Here is a 22308-nt window from a genome sequence, read left to right as displayed (position 1 = left end):
ATAACTTCAGTGCAGTGCAGCCTTCAGTGTCTTTTAATGTGTAGTCATGTCTCTCAAAAGATTAAAGCCTAAGCTCTTTCAATGCATCATGTAAGATGGTTTCCATTTGAGTTGATCGATTTTTTACAAATCTAATACATTTATAAAATTTGTTATTCTCTTTGTCAAAAGCATTCAACACAAAGTGGTCTTTTTTTCATTGAGTATGGAGTGTTGCAGTCATTTTACTAAGCATATAGAAGTAGAACCTCACATTCTTTCAGTTTTGATCACTGACTATGCCTCTGTTTCAAGGAAAGAGGTGGCAAAAGTATCAAGGAAATTCCCCAAACTGTATTTAAAAAAAAAAAAGCAGAGATTCATGTATTTTCTCTTTGTTTGAGTCATTAAAATAAATGTCCTTGCCCCGTTTTAGAATTAAATTAATCTATTATTCGTGTCTTTCATCGATCTCCACATACTAGAGAAACTGCTAATGGGGAGCTGTGACACAAGGAGCACACAAGACATGGAAGTGGCAAAGCAAAACTTTTTACATAAAAAATTACAACAGGTAATTTGTTCTTGTGCCTTCTTGTGTCTGTTGTGTGCACCGCTTCACACAGTCAGTCTTGCTGGGAGAAAAAAAGCGAGTGAACATTTCAATTTTGCAGTCACATACCTAAAACCTGGGGGCTAGGTTACCACAATATGTATAGAGGGGAAGGTCAAATCATTTGAAACAGGTGGTAGTCCAGGGCGGGAGTGATCAGCTGATCAGCAAGATTGGTAGAAGTTTGACGATCCTGTTTATTTAAATCAGGTGTGTCAAGGCGGGAAACGTCTAAAACAGGCAGGACAGCAGCTCTCTAAGACCAGGGTTATCTACCGCCAAAAAGCGTTGCCTAACGGCAGTCTGGCATGCCTCCAGATGGCGCGACGGCTCTGGGCACAGATGGAACAGCGACCTCTTGCTCCTATATTGTGCGTTGATACCCATTGGTGACCATAAACAGAGACATGCCCATGGACAAGGAGGTGAAGGAATTGTGGGAATATTCAACCCATGGAAGATGTAGTCTTCAGGCGGCCCAACAGCACCTGGAACTTCTATTTCTACTTGTCTGAACAAAAGAATTTGAAACATATGTCTGAAAGACCCCTAAGGACTGACTCCAGGTTGTGATTAATGATCTCTGATGGTATACCTGGGATGTGAACTGGTGGAAACGGTCAGACATGATGTCAAAGGGGATGCCATTCAGCTTAAGGATGTGGTTGACAAGGATATCCACAGTCTCAAGGGCAGACAGAAAGTTTAGGCAGTGGAATGGAATTAACCATCCTGGAGAATCAACATGACTGACTGTGTTTCCATCGCAGAAAGGCAGACCACGCAGGTAGAACCAGGAATGCCTTGGGAAGGGTAAAGGTATCAGGAGACCCATGGGGCAATATGAGAGACTTCCCTCAGAAGCAAATGAGGTAGGCTCCAACAAACTCCCCTAGGCTATCCGATGCCACCACAAGCGTTGTTGCCTGAACTGGAGATTTCAATTCACCCCATGATGACAACCCAACTTGGAGGAGTGTCCCTGTTTCAGGACTTCAGAGCAGACAAAATGTGGGATGAAGAGACGATTCTAGGATCAGAGCCAGGAACTGGTTGTTGTTGTTCCTCCAGAACCGCCCGCTCGATGTCCTACACAGCCACTATGATGAAGCTTGAAGAGGTAGGGATGTTCTCTTTATCTTGCTTCTCTGGCGAGCTATCACATATTTGAGAGAGAGCATAGGGCTTAACATTATGAGAGCCCAGTTGAGAAAACAGGGATAAATTAAAGCACCTCAATACCAAGACTTTAGATGCTTGGCAGTTTACATGTACGTGAGGTTTTTGTAATCTGTTAATACCAGGAAGGGGAGCTCTCCCAAGCCAATGTCCACACTCCTGAAGGGGGGGGGGGGGGGGGGGGGGGGCACCAAAGGCTAAAATCCTGAACTTGATGGCATGGTCTGCAGTGACTAACAGCTATTACATTAACCATTTGCTGGAGTATTGATCAGTAACTTTAATAAAATAAAATAATACTACTGATAGACACCAAGTTAAGGATCAAAGCGCAGTCACAGCAGAAAAAAAAACCCACAGTGCTCTTGTTGGATGGTCTCTTTTACCTCTTGGTTTGGTTTTTGTCTCTTATTTTAAACTGGATGAATGTTATTTTCCAGTCCGTACTTTCAGCATGTCTTTCCTCATTCTTTTTAAATCAGATAGTGGCCTTCTATCTTCTGGCATTTGTGATATTTAGAAAGGATCTCTTATGCTTAAGGCCAATCAGGATGACATTTTGATGTGATTGCCTTGTCTCTAGTCCTTAACTACATTTTGATTTAACACTACTTGCAAAGTCTTTTTGACGGCATAGAATGATAAGGCATGACAAATGTCAATCAAGGGTCTACAGTACAGGAAAAATCATGGTATATATCTAGTATGTTCCTGTAGCGGATTTTTTCAATTTTTATTTTTATGACAAACGGCTCAAATCTTATTTTTACAACTCCAACACAGGTCACTTTCATATGGGGTCCTAGATTGAATACGTACCAGATTTTTGTAGTACAGCCTCACTCTGAACGGACAAAAACCACCACCTGTCCTGCTTTTCGTTGTCATGTAAACCATATTTATCCTTTGTCCAGCCTCACACAAATTGGCCATCAGTTCAGCTTTTTCATTCAACCTAAATAAAACCATCAATATGTCCTTAGGCGTCACCATACTGCACGGTGGCAACAGTCAAGGGGGAATGATGGAAAGGAAACTGAAGCAGTGGAAGGAAAATTAGGTTTTTGATTTAATATTTGGGGGAGAAATACACATACGTTTTTAAGGCATTTTATTCATTCTGCAATTATGAAGAGGTGAACACGAATATAGCAGAACAAAACATGTTATATCAATCTTAGGGGGTGGTTTCTTGCCACTTGCTGTTCATTGAAAATGATATCACAGTGCCTAAGGGCTCAGGTAACAAACAAGCACGCCTCACCTGTTTTCTGGGTTTAGTCACGTGACGTTTGCAAGCTCAGCCCAAAGGAATTATGAGGTCATTTTCAGCAAACAACATATGGCAAAATGGCTGCCCGCTGAAATGGATAAAAATGATGGAATTCATATTCTGTAAAGGCAACAATAGTCAGAATATTGTGTTAAGACTAGTGGGGGTGCATAGAACATATTGCAAGGACAACTTTTGACTTGACTTTCGCTTTTAAGGTTTTATTTAAGATTTCACGCAAATCGAAGTCACCATTTAGTAATGACAATATTTCGACATATAAGAAAAAAATAAACATTTGGCAATGACCATTTCAGTAGCCTAATCTAAATCCAACAGTAAATGGTTTTCACTTGTTGAATACAAAAGTAATCTACAGACAGACAGAAAGGAATTAATCTAAAATTTACAACCTAAAATGTTTTGCAACAATGTGGAAATCTTATTTGAGTAAGTAATTAAAATCCTGAATGAATTTTCCCCTGGCCTGTTCATTAGCCTACAAAATAATAAATATGCTAATAATGTTAATATTGTAATTGTTATGGGATTACAGCCTTGGAATTCGATTACATTCTAGATAACATCTCTAGGCAAGTACACTACCGTTCAAAAGTTTGGATTCACTTAGAAATGTCCTTATTTTTAAATTAAAATTGCTATTTTTCAATGAGGATAACAGTCAACTAAACAGGAATACACTTTATACATTGTTAATGAGTTAAATGACTATTCTAGCAGCAAACATCTGGTTTTAAATTCAATATCTACATAATAATATATATTATCATATTATATGAAGGCCCATTTCAAGCAACCATTGTTCTAATGGTCCATTGCCTTTGCTATCAGTGTTACAAGGCTAATGCATGACTAGAAAACCTTAAAAACCCTTGTGCAATTATGTTAGTTTTCATGGAAAACACTGAATTGACTGGGTGACCCCAAACTTTTAAACAGCAGTGTAGATTTATAGAATTTGAATGTGGGTATTGCATACGGCTGATATTAACCTAAGTAGTGGTTTATGTCTTGGTTGGACTGCGACTTCTCACTTGCATATATTTTAGGCGACAAGGTCTGTGTTACCCGGATGTGTGTGTCAGTGATCGATGGACTACAGATGGTCTGGGCTCCCTCTAATTATGTTGCGATGCTGGAGGAAGTCCTGCACAGAGGTCACGCAGGACATCCATGCATGAACACAGACATGCCTACGTAGGCCCTCGTTTTAAGATCCAAAGAAATGGTAAAGGACTATTTCCTCTATTTTTTTTCCCCCACCGCAAAAAAAAGTCAACTATGACATCATCGCCATATCTTAAAGTTTAATGAATACTATGCAGACAAAGTGCTAATGACAGCTTTAGAATAACAAATGCTCATTGCACTGTGCAAGGTGCACTGATTGTTTGAATGTCACTGCTAAGCATTTTTTTCTAGCATTAGAGACAACTTGTGTTCTGGTTTACAATGAAATCAACTGTGAAATGATGGTACCATACATCATACCCTCTCAACTCAGCTATATTAAATCAAATCATAATCCCACTGTATCCAACCCAATTGTTCTACTTATCACCTTCAGTGTATTGAGGTACGTATGAAATCATCTTTTATTGGAGAGATGCACACCCTTAATATAGTGCAGTATATAAGTATAGAGACTCTCCTGGTGAAACCTACACCAGCAGCCACTGTCTGTTGTAAGGGAGAAACCACTTAAATATTTTCTCACAGAATTAAACATAGTGTGCTTTGATATTTCTTTGCATTGGTTTATGTATGTCTTCAGTTTGATTAACTTGGGCAAAACCTCAGAGGACAAACGTTTTGGCAGATTCTGCAAGTTCTCCCAAAAACTTTGGGCCCTCAGAATCTCTGGACTGAGTGGATTTGATTTTTATTTTTATTTTTTGCCTGAAATTTAATAATTGTTGATTTTGTCTGTCTTTTGTTGTTGATCTCCCTCGTGTGCATTTGTGTCTCAGTAGATCATTTAATTACCCCCCCCCCCCCTCAGTCTGATTTAAAACCTCAACAGAAGACACATCCTCCACACTTTATGAGTTGATCTGCTTTAATCTTCTCGATTAAAGGCTGTGTGGTCTCACGGTGAAAACATTTCCCCTGTCATGTTCGGGCTGCCCAGACACACGATCCCTCTAGTGACAGATGCAATACTGAGCCCACACTTTTTTTTTGTCACATGTAGTTTCCTCAGTACTAAAATACTGGATAGTGATTTAAATGAATGTGATTCAATTGTTATAAATTCTGGTAAGAAACAGCTTCATCTTTACATTCCTCTGGTATACTAGAATCTAGAGTCTAGGTGTAAGATATAGTGGAGAATATAATTGCCACTCTACATGCATGCCCCAGGCTAATTACCTTGTTTGCATTATTTGTTTACTGTTGGCGTAGGGCTTCAAAACAGGATTGGTTGCCAGAGGCGTCCTGTTGTGCTAAGCACAGATTACATGATTATTTCATGTAACAATAAAATTGAGTATTGAGATAAAAGACGCTTGAAGTAACAAATGGGTAGATAGAAACGTGTACAAAAGTGTGTATATATATATGCGCCTTTCCACCCTTAACACTTCATTTCAGGTGTTTGTAAATAAAAAGGTTTTCTCCAAGTATTCACAGTACACATGCAAACAAAATGAAAACAAATAGTTTATTGGTTCCTCTTGAGTAATATGAGCATGTAATTGATTGTGTGATTATGTTCAGAAGTGTTAACCCAAACACAGGCTTGGGCAGTTCCAGCTGCTGAAAACACCCATTCTAATGTATGACTCACATGGTGATGCCTTACTGTTACCAGTGTGCTCCTAAAAGAGTAAAAAGATAGCATATATGTGTGTAAAATCGGGAATTCACGAAGGATTTCGCATAATCCTGAAAACATTGGTCATGCTCTCTGTGTTTTTTCATCATTCTATTCAGTTATGTCCCTCTTCCTGTTTCTTCATCAATGGTGAAATAATTGTATTGTATCACCAGCCGGCTTAACACAAAATCATAACATGCTTGTGCGATGTATGTGGGAAGTATGAAAGACGCCATATGCCCAAATGATATTCTGTTCTCAAATAGGGCCCTGATGACAGCTATAGTGTTTTATTATGCTCAGCTACAGAAATAGAGCCCTTTTTCTGGTACTGTAGACGCCAAAGCGCCCAGTAAAAGAAAATTTGTGCAAATTCATTTTCATTCAGAGGCAGGTCGAGCTTGTGATTTTGGAGGACCACGTTGTGTCAATTTGGGCACTCTGGTGCACAGAGCTGCCGCTTCGCCAACGCACCTAACAATTTGGTGTCAGAGAGTGGACTACGCTCTGCATAAAAATGGTGCGTTGTAATTTTTGTGGTGTAGGAGGTCCAGTTCAGTGCGTTTTTGATTTTGCCTGACCATGATACACTCAATAGTCGCCCCTCCCCTCCTGTGTCTGCTCACAATCTATGTTATCGTCGTCACCGGCCTCTCGTTACGTGTCATGTATTTAAGTCCTGTCTGCGTATCACTCCCTGTCGGATTGTTCTTGTTTTTCTAGTCGCTAGTCTGTTCTCGTCTTGTTTCTCGTTTTGTCTTTCTTGTGTTTGTCTGTCAATTCTGTTCAATTATCCTCATCTCCAGTCTAGCCTCTAGTCTGTTTCCTTAATAAACCCTGGTCCAACCTGCATTTGGTCGCTTAGCTCCATTCACCTCATGACACGGTGACCCTAATTCGCGGATTTCACTTATCGTGGGGTGGTTTTGGAGCCAATTATCCACGATAAACAAGGGATTATTGTACTTTTCAAAAACAGGTCTATTTCATGGCGCAGACGGTCTTGCGTGATTTTATTTATTTATGGCAACAGATTAGGCACTCTGATGTGTGTGATGTGATGTTATTCACCAGTATGAGACAGTCCCTCATCATCATAACTAAATTCATTGAACGTATTGTAATAATTATAATCGGAATAATGTTCACTATGTACGTATGAGGGCCTGTTTTTCCTCTGGGTTTATGGATGCCGCCATGAAGAAGGTCCTATTTCTGTGGATGGGGTTCCTTTCCGTCTGCTTGAGTCGGGATTGCCCCTGTGGCGAGGTCCCTACGGCTGGAGGCAGTACTTGGCTCCCGGTGCGACGCCCTCCTCTTGAGAATGTTTGTCCTAATTTTGGTCCTCTGTGCTCAGTCATATATCTCAGCTTGGGTGTGGGGAAATTAACAGTGTATGTTTCAGGGAGGCGGAGTAGTCAGGCTGACATTGTAGCCAAGACGTAGCTCCGCCCCCGGTTTCGTCCTTTGTCCACACGTGAAAGGGTTATATCATGAAGTTGACAAAAAATGTGAGGGAAATGACGGTTTTTACACTTTTGGCAGCATTTACACCTATGGAGGAAAGCTTATTGTACATGTACATGATCTTATCTTGGCAAGCTGTTACAAGAATTATTTAACCCCCACTCATAATGATAAAACCTCTTAGGATATCAATCCCTGCCATTAAATAACAGCAGACCATCTGCGATATTTTCCAATGTATTCTCAGCCATCACTTCTGTGAATTTATTTTTCAGAGTTTCCCCTCATCTACTTGTGTGGCTTTTGTTCAACAACCCAGCAGGCATTCAATCAAAGATATATCTGATTATATGTACAGATTAATTTAACTATTGAGGCTCCTTAATGTCAATGGCACAAGAACACACACTCAATTACAAATAAAAACTTTTCAAAGAGTTCTCCACTGTCTCTCTCAAAAATGATAACCTTTTGTGTCTTTCACAGGAATAATGTTCATTTTATACTGCAGTTCTCTCCTGAGCAATGCATGCAGTATTGAAGTATAAGAATATGAATCATCTTTATTGGCCAAATATTAAAGGACACAGGTAATCTGTCTCCAATAGTTGGAGCTGCTCCAGTCCTGTTATAAACAGGGAAACCGGGGACAGTTGTAAAATGAGTCAGTTGTAATTCTTGCAATGGGTTCAATCAGGAACAAGTTCGAAACACCCTTTTTGTTCTCAGTCTTAAAAGGAACCGATTTCCCAGGTTGTTCTTTCAAAAAATTATTTCGCATACTTACCATGTTATTTAAAAATACATGTGGCTACTAGCTCTGTCTGCTGTTTTAATCCTCCACGAAAACTTTTACCTTACCCACAACAATTGAGCTCTGTTAGGTCCTGTGGCAGATTAAATCCAGTGGGAGAGAAATTGAGAGAACACAGCCAAATATACCCTGTCAATTGTTTTCATCCAACAAGGGCAAAATGCACTAACAAGTACAAAGGACTGGATATATTTTTATTTACTGTGTTATTTACAGGGCTACCTTCTAAAATAAGAGTGAAAATAAGGAAAGTCTTAATGTTGTTATTGTTTGTTAAAACTCATAAACGATCTACTATCTGCTTATATCGGCTGTTATTTTCCTCTGCTTCTGCTTTAACGACTTCTATATTCTCATAAAGGCCAACTTTAGAAATAGCAATAAACAACAAAAAATAGCTTTTCATCAGTTCACATCGTTTTTTTCTCAAGTCTGTTCATATATGGAGGAAAGCTTATTGTTTTGATGCAATTTCTCCACAGGAATCATTTAAGTTTCTTTTCAGCGAACAACAAATACCTGCGGTTACCAATGGTAAACTCATTGTGACCCGCTGTTCTTCCCTGACAGTTTTAGGCTGACAGCAGGGATGTCAAAGGTCTGTTAATGGCTTGACTTCCAGCTGCTGAAGTTCATCCCACATGTCATCTCCTTCTCACAGAAGTGAAATAGTAGAGTCATTAAAGGGCATGATTCACTTTTATGGCAAAGACATACACCGTTCCAAGATATTTACTGCTTATGTTGATCATATCATTGATTTATACCAATTTCCACCATGTTTAAAAAGCAAAAATATACACAATGAAATATTATATGGGTACATAAATGAGATGCATACTTCCATAATTTCTTTCAAGCAAAATAAAGTTCATCCATCCTTCTACTGTATTTTCCATCCAGGATATCTGTCAGCTGGAGCCAATTTGAGCGTGATAAACAATTAGTAAGCTAAACTTGGTTTAATCACTCAAAAACAAAACTAACCAGAGGTTTTCTTTCAAACACACCAAAGGATGAAGTGAACTCTCTATTCACAGAAACTGTGAAATAATAATGATCAAAAAGATCCACACCATGTTTCTTTGCTTGTTTGCACAAATTATATCAAAGTTGGCAAAATGCCTCTGCAAGGTATTCATTTCGTATAGATATTTATTAACATATTTATCGTTTCAATGAGCTCCTGCTGTTTGAGACTTGTGACAGTCACACACTGTTAACTATCGATTGAGCCAATCCATTAGTGGACCATCGTCTGTCGCAGCAATTCACACTACAATAGCTGCAAAAAATTTCAGCAGTGTTAAAGGTGCTTGTGTCCTCGCGCGCCAATGGACAAAACAGTCTGCAATGTCAGCCACTTTTACTCTCCTCATTTCCTGTGATCTGACCTTGTGATTTTTTTTTTTTTTTTTAGTTCTGGCCCTACCTTGACTGAAAAAGTTCTAATACAGTACAGTGTGTTGTTTTAACCTGTATTACACTTTTTAAGTTTCCCCCCAAATGAGAGGTTGTATACTCCCCAAATGCTAATGACACGTATATGCATACTGTATACATGTATATAATTTCACTTATATCCAGTAGGTTATTTTCACATTTGGGCTTGAGTTGACTTTTAAACCAAAAAGACCAAGGCTGCTAGACCGTGTTTCTTCATTTATCCCTTGGTTTATGTTCCTAAAAACAACCCATTAAGTGAAATTCATGAAGAACAGTTTGACATTTTCTTATTATCCTTCTTATTTTTTGGGGGGATTACTCCTCTATTACGCTGTTACGACCACCACCACACACACACACACACACACACACACACACACACACACACACACACACACACACACACACACACACACACACACACACACACACACACTCTTACATTTAAGAAAATTAACTTTTAAAAATGAAGAATATAAACCAAACTGTAGGCAATGAGAAGAGCGTGCCCTGCAATCCCGCAGAGGACAAATATGATGGAACATTGGCTAATAACTACCATGTTAAAGGTTTATTAATTTTTAAGATGAAATGGCTAACCTCAACTTGAATTCCGCTGTGCATTTCAGCAAATGGTACAATCCTAGTGGAATAATTTGACATTAAAACCTTGTTGTGCAAAGCAAAGTGGTGGCCATGACTCCTATTCTGCTTGATGTTGCTTCTTTTTTTGTTGTTGTTGTCAATGTTGTCTTCTTCTCTCTTCTTTTAAAACTACAAAAAGGAAGCACTGCCATTGGAAGTTGTCATAGTAACTTTCCCTTTGAAGAATAACATCAACAAGCACATAAAATGTACTCAATGCATTTTAAAGATTTTAAAGGTGTGGGATTATAGTTACGGTAAAATGTTTTAAGCCAAACTTCAACATAGTAATTTGCCTATGTCTCATTTTCCTTGTCCTGCGTTTGGCAGTTATTTTTACTATCTGGGTTAATGACCCGACTGACTGACTGAATTGGAGATTTAAATAACATTCTGAGTGTTGAAAAAAGTGCTGCATATTTTTGTGCTGGTGCAGGCCTCACTCTCAGACACAAACAATTGAAAGTGGAAGGTGTTCTCCAAGTCCCAACTTTAGAGATCTGTCATTTCTCAGGATCATTTTACATCATCCTCTTGCCTGACATTAGCAAATTATTTTATGTGCCATGTCATCAGTGCCTTTTAAAAATGTGCCCTCTTACACGTCTGCAAATATATCAAATATCAAGGCTACCCCTCTAATGCATATGAACTAAATTTGCGCTGAGGGACAAATTGTGATGAGTGTAGGCCAGGGGGTCACCTCCCCAGTGACCACATGAATAGTTAGAATGGTCTTGCTTTTCTTCTCTTGTTTGCAAAGTTTACTGGATTTATGTCTTAAATTTCCGTTGAGATATGTTCCACACATAAAGCTACAGGCTCACTTGCTTTTATATGTGAGAGTCATAGCGATAGATAGATGAAAAGATAGATAATAGATAAATAGTATAGTTCATATGTTATGGGTCAACAGGAGAGTGTTTTTGCTGTCTGGTTTGAAGGCAAGAGGAGCTAAATCCATAGCATATAAACATGATACAAAAACGTTTTCAAGATTCCAAAAGAGGTTAACGACAGATGCTGGAGGCATGAAATAGCACAGTCTGGTTACACAAGTGCACTGTTGCTAAGTGGTTGTGCAGGCGAAATGGGAAAAAAAAATCAGAGAGTTGGATCAAAAGACAAATTGTAATTTTTCCTCTCTTTCAGATCTCTGTTTGTGTGTATGGGGCCTTATCCACACATAGGAAACCAGTGTGGGCTGTAAACACTCTGGGCTATTCCGGCTTTCCTCTTGTGTCGGTCCTGTAAGCGCGTGTGTGAGGATGTGGGTGTGCGCAATGATTTGTATGAGAGAGTATGTGTTGTGGTGTGGGCGTTTGCCAGAGTGGGGGTGTGAATAGGTCTTTTCTAAAGGAGGGGGAAAATAAAAGATCAGGAGAGTGTTAGTCACAGGAAAAGACACATTGGCTTCACTAACTAGAATTTTAGACATTTTACGGTCCTGTGTGGGTATTCGTTGTCTTATTCCTTGTCACCGGCTACGTTTACATGGACAATCCGAGTATGGATTAAAATTAGGATCAAATGAACACTAAAAATATTGATCCCATGAGCACTTGTGTCTTTATGCATCACACTTTCAATCGGAACAAATAATTTTGACATCGGCAGATTGACCACATATGCCGGAAATAGTAGTAGAAGAAGCAGGAACACTAGCGACTTCTGGACTTGGTCGAGTCCGAATATTCCAATTGGGTTTTTAAATATAGCATTTTTATTCTGATGAAATTTCTAGTCCAAATAAACGCATCCATGTAGATTTAGCCATTGTCTGAAAGATTGACCTTGGTGAACAGAATATGGAACCTAATTTTTCCACACTTTAGAAGAACCTTCAAAGTTAAATGCTAAATGTTGACTACAGGGGTTGGTAAACATATTGTAAATACTGACATCCAACTCCATGGCCTGTTTTAATAAATCACTGAGACAATGATGCAAAATATTCATGTTCGTTAGAGGAAACTGCAGACCTTTGTAATTTCAAACCAAGAGATGAAGAGAGGAACATAGTAGTTTAATAATCAACGTTATCAAGTAGAAAACAATAGAAAGGTAGAAAATGAATAAAAGTCTAGACCAACGCTTCACATTTCAGGAAAGAAAACATAATTATTGGTGATGAGTTGTTGTATTGGCAATTGGATAACAGATGTAAGAGAAAAAGGATGTTACATCAGACAAGAACGCACTGGAAAAGTAGATTGGAATTGCAGCAATGTATGGAAAGATTGAAGGAAAAGCAAAAGGTTTTGCAAGAGTCATCAGGGATTCTCCAGATAGATAGATCCCTCCTTACCAAAGTAGGATGAACGAGTGGGAGAACAGCACTTCAAAGTATCAACTCATCTGAGAGCTTTATGTGCGTCTGAACGTACAGCACACTGCTTCATTAGGTGCTGTAGCAATATGATGTAATCACAACCAATACAGATAGAAACCATATCAAATGAGCACTTTCATTTTTTTCAGTGATCTTAGCGAAAACAGAAGTCCATCAGAACAAGCAAACCAGCACACATTAAGTCTGGAATCAAACCTTGCTTCTCTGGAGTGTGAGGCCAATGTTGTATACCATAAATCTTTTTTTCTTTTATCATTATGAGACAGTTTATCCATTTACAGTAGTGTAGTTTTGTCATTCATAATATATTTTTTTCATTTATAGTATGTTTTTGTTTTTAGGAATGCTTTTTGATTCTCCTAAATGTTGTCTGTTATTTTTTCATTATTAAACTGTTTTCATATACAGTACTGTATTTATTTATTTTTTGTTGCACATGTATTTTCATTTATTTTCATTTCATTTTTTCATGTATTACCAATGTTTTAAGGGTTTAAAACCCCTTACCACAAAGTTAGTACATTTCTTAGACAGTTCAACTGGGACTCAGAACACATAAAAAAACACAAAAAATAATGTTTAAATGATTTCTTTTTAAAACATAATAGAAACATATTCACAAAGGAAGTTCACAGACAGGGTCTTTACCGTGGATACAAAATGACAATTCAAATTGTCAATGTGCTACTTGATAAATCAATTGTATTGTCTCAAGAAATGGTTTAATTGGTTGGAATATTATTGGCAGAGAACTTAGTCCCCAATAATGTTTCTTTAATTCAACCGAAATTGTACTTGAGCCACAATGCAGGAAGTCGTAAAATAACTGGACTGGAAGTTCAGAAATCTCTTGGCTGTCTTTGGTGGTACTTTCATTTGGATAACAAGTCGGTGTTCACTTGCTTGCTCAAAGCTACAGTAAAGTCTGTGTGGGTGCAGTACTGTGAAGAAAGCATTGTTTTTAAAAGTTGCCTTTACTTTTCCTTACATAAATCAAAAGTATTTGTAGACATTATACTGAAAAGACGGGTGAACTATCTTTTCGGTATTTATGTACACTTGGGCATACAGTTTGACCCACCATTTTGAAATACACATTTATATAGATTGTACAATAATGAATGAATGAATGAATGAATGAATGAATGGATAAATAAATCACAAACGACTGGAAGCCACACGACCAAGACACATGGTGTGAAATGTAGACAGAAAACCATTGGAAATAAATGTATCTCTTTATGTTTGTTGGAAATGTAGATCTTTGCATCTGATAGTGTTTGGGCCTGTAGAGAAGTTTTTGAAGGCCCTGGCGGCACATCACTGAACAAATCCTTTTCTTCCCATCTACAGTTGCGACCTACAGAAGCTAGATGTTGATTTGTTTTACAACCTAATCTCTACTCACACTCATAGGCCCTACTTGTCGCTGTCTCTTAGATTGACTGCAGGTACTGTTATATATATATACTGTATGTGTTAAACTAATTCATAACTAATTATTGTTCATCGTACTTCCATGTTGTCAGATTTGCATTTAAATTTTTGTTCTGATATGTCTCTTTACGCTGCAGGCTGATAGGTAGGTCATGGAATAGATTTGGTTTTGGACATTTGGAAGAGGCTTGATTCTGAGTAACACAGGTATATTTTTTCTGTTTATAATCATGCAGATATTTTCCTTGGGCCTTCAATTCCAATAAAAAATAAAAAAAAAGTCATCATTTCCGTCACACACCAAGAATATACTTTGCCGGATAACACATGCACACAGTCTCATATTAGCACTGTGAAATGAAAAGGATTTTTTTTCCAGGCAATGGCATTTCATTATATTCTGGGAGACAAACACATTTTCACGTATACACATGAAAGCTCAGCCCTGCTGGCTGAAGCCCACAGACTCACAAGGTGATATTTCACGTACAACAGGAAGCCGAGACTTTATTAAACCGCTCCTCCTAGCTTGCACAGATAAAATGCAGCTTTATTAAATGCCATTCTATTAAAGCAGCCATTGATATATTTCAAAAAAATCAATTTCTTCACTCCACATTTTGTTCATCTCCAACAGCTTGGAGTGCTGTATACCAGCCAAATCTTTTGCACATTATTTATACTGTGAAACAAAATCCCTCAAAAATAACCTTTTGTAAATTAAATAAGTAACCAACAAACTATGGAACTGTCTAAGTGAGGAATTCAAGCCAAGTACAAATATCCACCAGTTCAAAAAACTTTACAAAATTATGTTGTTGAGCAGGTACAAGGACGAAAGATCATGGATTGTCATGGTGTGTGTGTTTGTGTGTGTGAGCATGCGTGCATGTGTGTGCATAGATATCTATGTATGCATGGATATGTATATATGTGTATAGGGATATAAACATTTCTGCGTGTGTATACAGTCATATGCAAAAGTCTGGGCATCCCTGATCATTTTCAAGATTTTCCTTTGTAAATAATTGGCTGTTCGGATCAGCAATTTCAGTTAAATATATCAAATGGCAGACAAAAACAGTGATATTTGAGAAGTGAAATGAAGTTTATATGATTTACAGAAAGTGTGCAATCATTACCTAAATAAAAGTAGGCAGGTGCAAGTCAAGTCACTCCTCTGGTTTAGGTAATGTTGTTTGATTTTCACAGTAGGTAAAACGTTAACCCTCAATCTAGCAAAAGAAATAGTCAATATTAAAATCATCAGAGATAGATGAAGAGACTTGAGCTTCAAAGGAAAATAAAGCTGCATTAGCTGCATTTAAGAGACAATATCAGTAGTCCTGCTTAAAATACAGGTTAATCAAAACAGATGATTTTCACCCACAAGGCTTGCTCTCTGTAACATGCGGCGACGGATTTGTTAATGAGGCAATGAAGCCTTCGAAACAACAACAAAAGAAGAAAAAGCACTAGAACACCTTTCTTCCATTTCCAACATCTAATCTTTGTGAAGCAGGATTTTCTGCAGTGACAGTTACCCAAATAAATTCACGTAATACACTGGACACACGTTGGGTTTCTTGTCTCCCGCTCATATTAGTTTTACTTCTTGGTCAAATTCGAGTTGTACAATCTTCAGGGCACTCAGTTTGTCAGGAAATTAAAATGTAATCAAAGCTTTATCTATGAGGGAGATAAAAATTGTTCCATAAAGGTATCCACATATTGTTATTACAAACAAAAACACATACCTCAGTGAATAAAGATTAAGAACTTTTGTAAAATATCAAATTTGATTCCATGGCAGAAGGGTAGAGTTATTCATGTAAAACAAAACGAGACACAAGACATCAGTTGATCGATAGTTGTAATCAGCTATGATGAAATCAGGGCAGGCAAGCAGGAAGACACACATACAAATGCTTCTTAAATACAATTTCCATCCTTCAGTAATGTGTCCTCTGAAAAGAGCCTTCTCCCTAAGTGAATCAAAGTAACTTATGACTTGCTCAGATGGAGGGAGGGAGGTTGAGAGGGGGAGAGAGAGAGAGAGTTTGGGAGCCTGGGATCCTTCAGCTTTGTGCTCTGTTACATTGAGTGAGATCTCAATCTGACCATGCTGACATCTTGGGAACTCTCATAGAACCCTCTATTAGCACTGCACTTAGCATTGTGTATGTGCTGTTGTGGTGAAATGGAACGGTGCACAAGGTGGGCATCTGCTATAGTGGCTGATCTATCATCAACTCTGCAGCACGCTTTGACAACATCTTGGCGCATCTAATAGGAGACATAGTGGCAGAGCGATTTCAGAGTGACAGCAGCAGGGGATGAAAAGACTTGAAACAGCATGGAGAAAATGAAGGAAAACGATCTCAATGCATCTTCACGGTGTCTTGAGCTCTGGGACACAAGACAAATGTTGACCTCCTCAGCCTGAAGTACACCGAAAAGCGATCTATATTAAGCGGTGGTCTATTAACGAGCCTAAACGCCCTCAGATTCTGCTAGTTCCCTTAAAATTTCATGGCCTCAATACGTTTTTTTCTTTATCCTTTATTTCTTCTTCTTTTCTAAACAAGATCTAACCTCAAAGCTTTTCATTCTAACAATGCAGCCTTAGGGTTAAGGTTCACAATTTCAATTAATTCTAATGTGTGCTCGTATGTCTGACCTTTGTCCATTAACTTATAAAAAAACATAAAGAATTACAGCACAGAACATTCATTTGTCACTTGGGTTGGGGGGCAGATGCAAGACCAGAGTTATGGCATCACAATGTTATTGACTGTTATTGCTACACAATTGACTTTGTCATTCTAGTTATCGAATGGTTTTCATCCCTTTTTTTTTAATGTCTTGGAACACATCGAGGGACTTTTTATGGCGTGATTGCAGACTAAGACTCCCTCCAGACAAAAAGTTCATTCCTCTGCATCCAGACTGCAAAACGATTGCACTCGCGTGCCTCTACTGCCAGCAAACACTCTAATTTTGTTGCCTCCTTCGTCAGTATGGTGATTGCTAGGGTGGGATTTAGCTGTTATTTTTTGGGGGGGTGATAACTTTTATTGTTTTGATCTTTACCCAAAACACGTTGAATTTTGCATTTTCACTACGCAGAGAGCTCAATAGGTTATTATTTTTTTCTGATGGCACCGTCTTAAGTGGCAGCCTCCCAACAGTGTCTGTCTGTCCCTCCGTCCGTCCGTCCGTCTATCTATACGTATATACACACATATATTACCGTAGGTTATTATTATTTTTATTATTATCATTGATATTGTAAGATGTTGCCAGCAGAGTAAAGACAAATACATTGATAACGGTATTAGTAGTAGAATAAAAATATTTGGAAGTATACCCACTTTTGTATAATGAGAATAAATAGTACAGCATATTCTGTAGTTAATGATGAGTTAGTAAATTGTTTCCTTACACTCTGTTGTCTGAAATGACACTTCCAATCTAGAGCGCTGAAGTTTTCATCTATTGACTGGCATTTAAAGTTTGACACATGCAATAGCTTCATCTACTATGCAAGTGATAGAACAAAGGTGCGGTGCTAAATTCCAATGCACTAACCCCCGGAGGTTATATCTGACTGTCAGCTCTGTTTCCACAGATGATGTATAGATAGATATCAATATATATTGATGTTCTTGCTCTATCTCTATGCATACAGCACTTCAGCATTCTGTGTTGCCAGGTAGACGTTTTTTTTTTAAACCACAGGTCACAGAACTAATAAGAAATAAAAAAGAAAACAAAAACGAGGATAGAAAAACTCAATGGGTAAAAGTTGCGTGTGTTGGACAATGAGCAATTATTGTGATAATAGCACAGAACAGTCCACAGTTATTGTTGTTTTACTACATTTCTGTATATATTTATTATTTGAGCGTGATAATACTGTGGAGCAGCCAGTCGCTGGCTCTCCTTTGTGTCGAAACTTGTAGATCTATCTTTGATAACATGACAAACAAAATGATAGTGCCTCTGATCTCAAAATCCACACATTTGAGATTATAAATTATAAAGATAGCAAATCAATTCACTGGGTGTTAGTATTCCATATTAAAATCTCCAAAGGCATGTTTTTTTTTAATAAGTTTATTTTAAAACTTAAAATGTGTGTTACACATTTGTTGGGGAAAACAACAAAAACACAAGATACGCTGCTGGTCTTAGAGACTGTCTGTATTTATTTTGCGTATTTCTTTTGATACTGATGGGATCAGAGTCTTATCGCCGACATCAGCAACGTCTGGTATTTTGCATCATCAGCCACAATGCACCTACAAAACAGACTTTATCTCATCTCTGTGTTGACATCAGCAGTCTGGGCTGTCCTCTCGGTTCCGCTCTGACTGCTTCCTTGCACAGCATAGGGCTAAAGCACAATGCCCCACGATGGCAAGAACACACTGCACATGTAGCTCATTAAAAAATGCCTCAACAAATAACTCAAACTATTACGTATATCATTTATGAGAGACAATGTTGAAATGCCGAGACACCACACAGTACAGTGACTGCTACAAAATAAAAAAAGTCTTTCATAATGTTATTCATCCATTTTAGATGCTTATAAAAAATTAAACCAGACCGACCTTTTTACAAACATTGATTTAATGGTGTTGAAAATAAATATTGAAATAAATGTCTTATCTAAATAACTAATAACTCCCCTAGTGGGTGATTATAAAATCAGCTCATTTTTAAAATTTATTTATCTATTGTATGTTTCCTGCGACGGATAGACGGACGGACGGACGGACGGACGGACGGATAGACAGATAGATAGATAGATAGACAGAGAGACAGAGAGATAGATAGATAGATAGATAGATAGATAGATAGATAGATAGATAGATAGATAGATAGATAGATAGATAGATAGATAGATAGATAGATAGATAGATATGCTTTTTTCCAATGAGGACCAGAGTCTCAGATTTGGCGGTGCTGATTTTCATCACAGCCACTTCACACTCGGTTGCAAACCGCTCTAGAGAGAGTTGGAAATCACGGTTTGAAGAAGCAAACAGTACCACATCATCAACCAAGTCCAATTGTACAAAACAACTCATAGTTATTTTTTGTACAATTGCCTCAAGCAGTCTCCAGTTCTTTTTTGATTCCTGTATCACTCACAACTTATGCTCCCGCGGGCTGATGTATTTTCTTCTCCTGCGTGTTTGAATCCCATATCTGGTTACAGCTCATTTCCAACCCTGCCAGGCTAGAACAGTTATTCAGTAAACCGATGTCTTGCACCCCTGGTCCTTTGTGTGGTGTGTAACAAAAAAAACATACAACAAAGTGTGAGATGAATTTCCATTAAGGTATTATAATGAACGAAATAAGTGAAATCAAATTTTCTGCCTGCGAAAATTCCATTAGTAGAAAAGCGAAATTAAAAGTTAGGAACTCCATGTAGCATGAGTACCAGGGATGCAGCTAACAAGAAAATGAATGGCTGAGACTAGTATTAAAGTTGTATCAATCACAAATGGACTGCTGTTTGGCTGGTCGCGTTGGTTAGAACAGATTAAGATCGTCTGATGTATGTGACTGATCTGATACAATATATTTAATAAATATTTTCTACTTTAATAAGATAAGAAATGAAGCAGTGTTTGAACAATCAGACTGGAGTTTTGTTGTCGATTAACTTGTCGTGGTTATACAACATAGAATAGATTCCAGGCAATGTTTAGGGCACCGTTTTAAATGAAAAACAACAAAGACTTCTACCATTAATCTTTTTGAAAAGAATGAATACACTGCTGTCGCTGTTGGTGTAAAAGTACAATCGCCCGACTTGTACGTGGGTAGAGTAGAATTGATTTCCGTTCAGTGATGATGTGGGTGTGAACAATTGTTCATATATATATATATATATATATATATATATATATATAAAAAACCGTGACTCACTTTGATTTCGCTATGCATGATGTCTCCCAGGTTATTATAGTGTGGTAATTCTGAAGGTAAACATATTGTATGGCTTTTAAGTCTAATTGACTTGCAATATACTCATGCCTTAGCACGTCCACCCCACAGTTCAGAGAGTGCCGGTTCAATTCCACCTCCGACCCTCCCAGTGTGGAGTTTGTATGTTCTCCCCGTGCCCGAATGGGTTATCTCCGGCCACTCCGGTTTCCTCCCACATCCCTAAAACATGCTTGGAAGGCTAATTGAGCACTCCAAATTGCCCCTATGTGTGAGTGTGAGTGGGATGGTTGTTTGTCTCTGTGTGCCCTGCGATCGGCTGGCAACCGGTTCAGGGTATCCCCCGCCTACCGCCCGATGATTGCTGGGATAGGCTCCAGCATGACCGCAACCCCCGTGGGGACAATCGATATAGAAAATGGATGGATGGATATATCCATACCGTCTGGCAGCCAACAAGAAACGACACGTGTTGGAAATTTCAATACAACAGTGTTTACATTTTGAAATAATACATATAGCGTTTCTACATTTTTGCTCTGTAAAGCATTTCCCGGGAAAAACGGGGCATCCCTGTAATATCAAAAAAAAGTGGCACACAGTCACACCTGTTGAATCATTTCTTGGCACTTTCCGCAGCTTTTTTCACTGCAAACTTTTGTACTCACAATGGAATTTTTTTCTGTAATTATGACTGCTGCTGTATGAATCCCCTCAGGCAAGGGCAAATATCATAGCAATATGTGCGCAGAAACACACACACACACACACACACACACACACACACACACACACACACACACACACACACACACACACACACACACACACACACACACACACACACACACACACACACACACACACACACACACACACACACACACAAATTCTCATACACTCACCATTTACACAAGATGCTCTGAGGTACTGAAAGATGGTACTGTTTGATTTCGCAGAAATCAGTACTCTGTAGTACCGACCCAAATCAGTCAGTACCAAAAAAAAGCATGGACCTTATTACCCATTATACATTGCTACTCATTAACATCTAGCATTTTACTAGCAGTATTGGAAGAGTGAGTGTATGTCAACTTTTGCAGTTTCGGCCTCACTCCCGACATTAAAATTTAAACCCAAAATCTTTTGATTTTGTAGCAGACGTGCTTAACGCTATTTCAGCATGCTGTGCAAAAATGCAAATGAAAAAATAAATAAATAAGCTGAACGCTCATGGTACCCTGTCATTATGTGACAATTGTCATTTTCCGTTTGGATCTTCTCTGTCTCCTCGGGTCCCAAGGACAAGAAGTGTTTTCTGCATTGTTGAGTACTCTGGCTGTCTGTTGGCCTCTGTTGAGGAACAGCATGATACCAGGGTGAAGAAAAGGGCAGGAAAGATTGCCAGTGACCCTTTACATCTATTTAGCCATCTGTTCAAGAGCTTTCAGTTTAAAATGACATCCGGAATCATCTGCACTCACGGTAAATGTTCATACTTTCAATACAAAGAACTACTTTCTATTTTTCTCAATCTAAAGGTTTGTTTATGTGCAATATTTTGCATGTGCATGATTTCACAGTATACTGTCATAACAGCAGATGTGGAAGTAATGTTTGGCAACATTCCAATTGGGAAATACGTATATATATCAGGTAGTTTTCAAATGTGAGTGATTCAGTTCCTGCTTCTCATTCTTCTAATTGATTCACATTTTTTGTTGTCCTGTCACTATAGCTACCAATATAGAGTTAGACCAAATGCTTAAAAGCAGCTTTAACTGAAGGCTTGTTGGCTGGCATATTGTGTAACCAACACAGAGAATGCTGATAAGCCTTCTGTTTGTACCTACTTATGACGTTCCATTCTTTAAAGGTCAGTTATGGTAAAGACCTGCAGCCGCTGATAGCCGCTGATATAAGGGATTGTTTAAAGAGGAATTTTCTCCTCTTATCTAAAAAGGGTTAGTGCTTACAAGTGATAAAAAGGGTTCGTCTTATGATAGAGTGAATAAATGTGCATCATAATTACCACACCATGTTGTTAGTCATTTCGGAGTTTCATGTGATTACAGCTTTTAACTTATGATCTTAAGTGATTGTGTGAAATACAAAGTAGGCTTGGACTGCCTCTGAAAACAAATTTAGTGTCACAGATTAGTGGGCAGATTTGGGCCAATTTAGAAAATGGATGGTGTGTGTTTATTTGATGAGCCTAGATAGACTCTCCTTGGTCTCATTTTCAGAAGCGCATAGCTAAGACAATTTCTTCCTAGTTGTTGATACCAACATC

The 22308-nt window shown here is 38.3% G+C and overlaps 1 protein-coding gene across 2 annotated transcripts in view; it reads left to right on the top strand.

Moving 5' to 3' along the window:
- The first annotated feature begins 829 nt into the window (after positions 1-829).
- il1rapl2 (interleukin 1 receptor accessory protein-like 2) overlaps positions 830-22308 on the top strand; it is a 246409-nt gene continuing 224930 nt past the window's right edge. For both annotated transcript variants that reach the window (XM_085906100.1, XM_085906101.1), the window contains exon 1: positions 830-1712. In XM_085906100.1, the coding sequence (XP_085762226.1) occupies positions 1497-1712 (216 nt within the window). In that variant the 5' untranslated portion in view covers positions 830-1496. The remainder of the gene's footprint in view (positions 1713-22308) is intronic.

This window comes from Syngnathus leptorhynchus, chromosome 2 (genome assembly GCF_054491065.1).
Source record: "Syngnathus leptorhynchus isolate UIUO chromosome 2, UIUO_Slep, whole genome shotgun sequence".
NCBI classification, from domain to species: Eukaryota; Metazoa; Chordata; class Actinopteri; order Syngnathiformes; family Syngnathidae; genus Syngnathus; species Syngnathus leptorhynchus.
The sequence above is the reverse complement of the archived record's forward strand: the minus strand, read 5'-3'. Positions and strand labels throughout refer to the sequence as shown.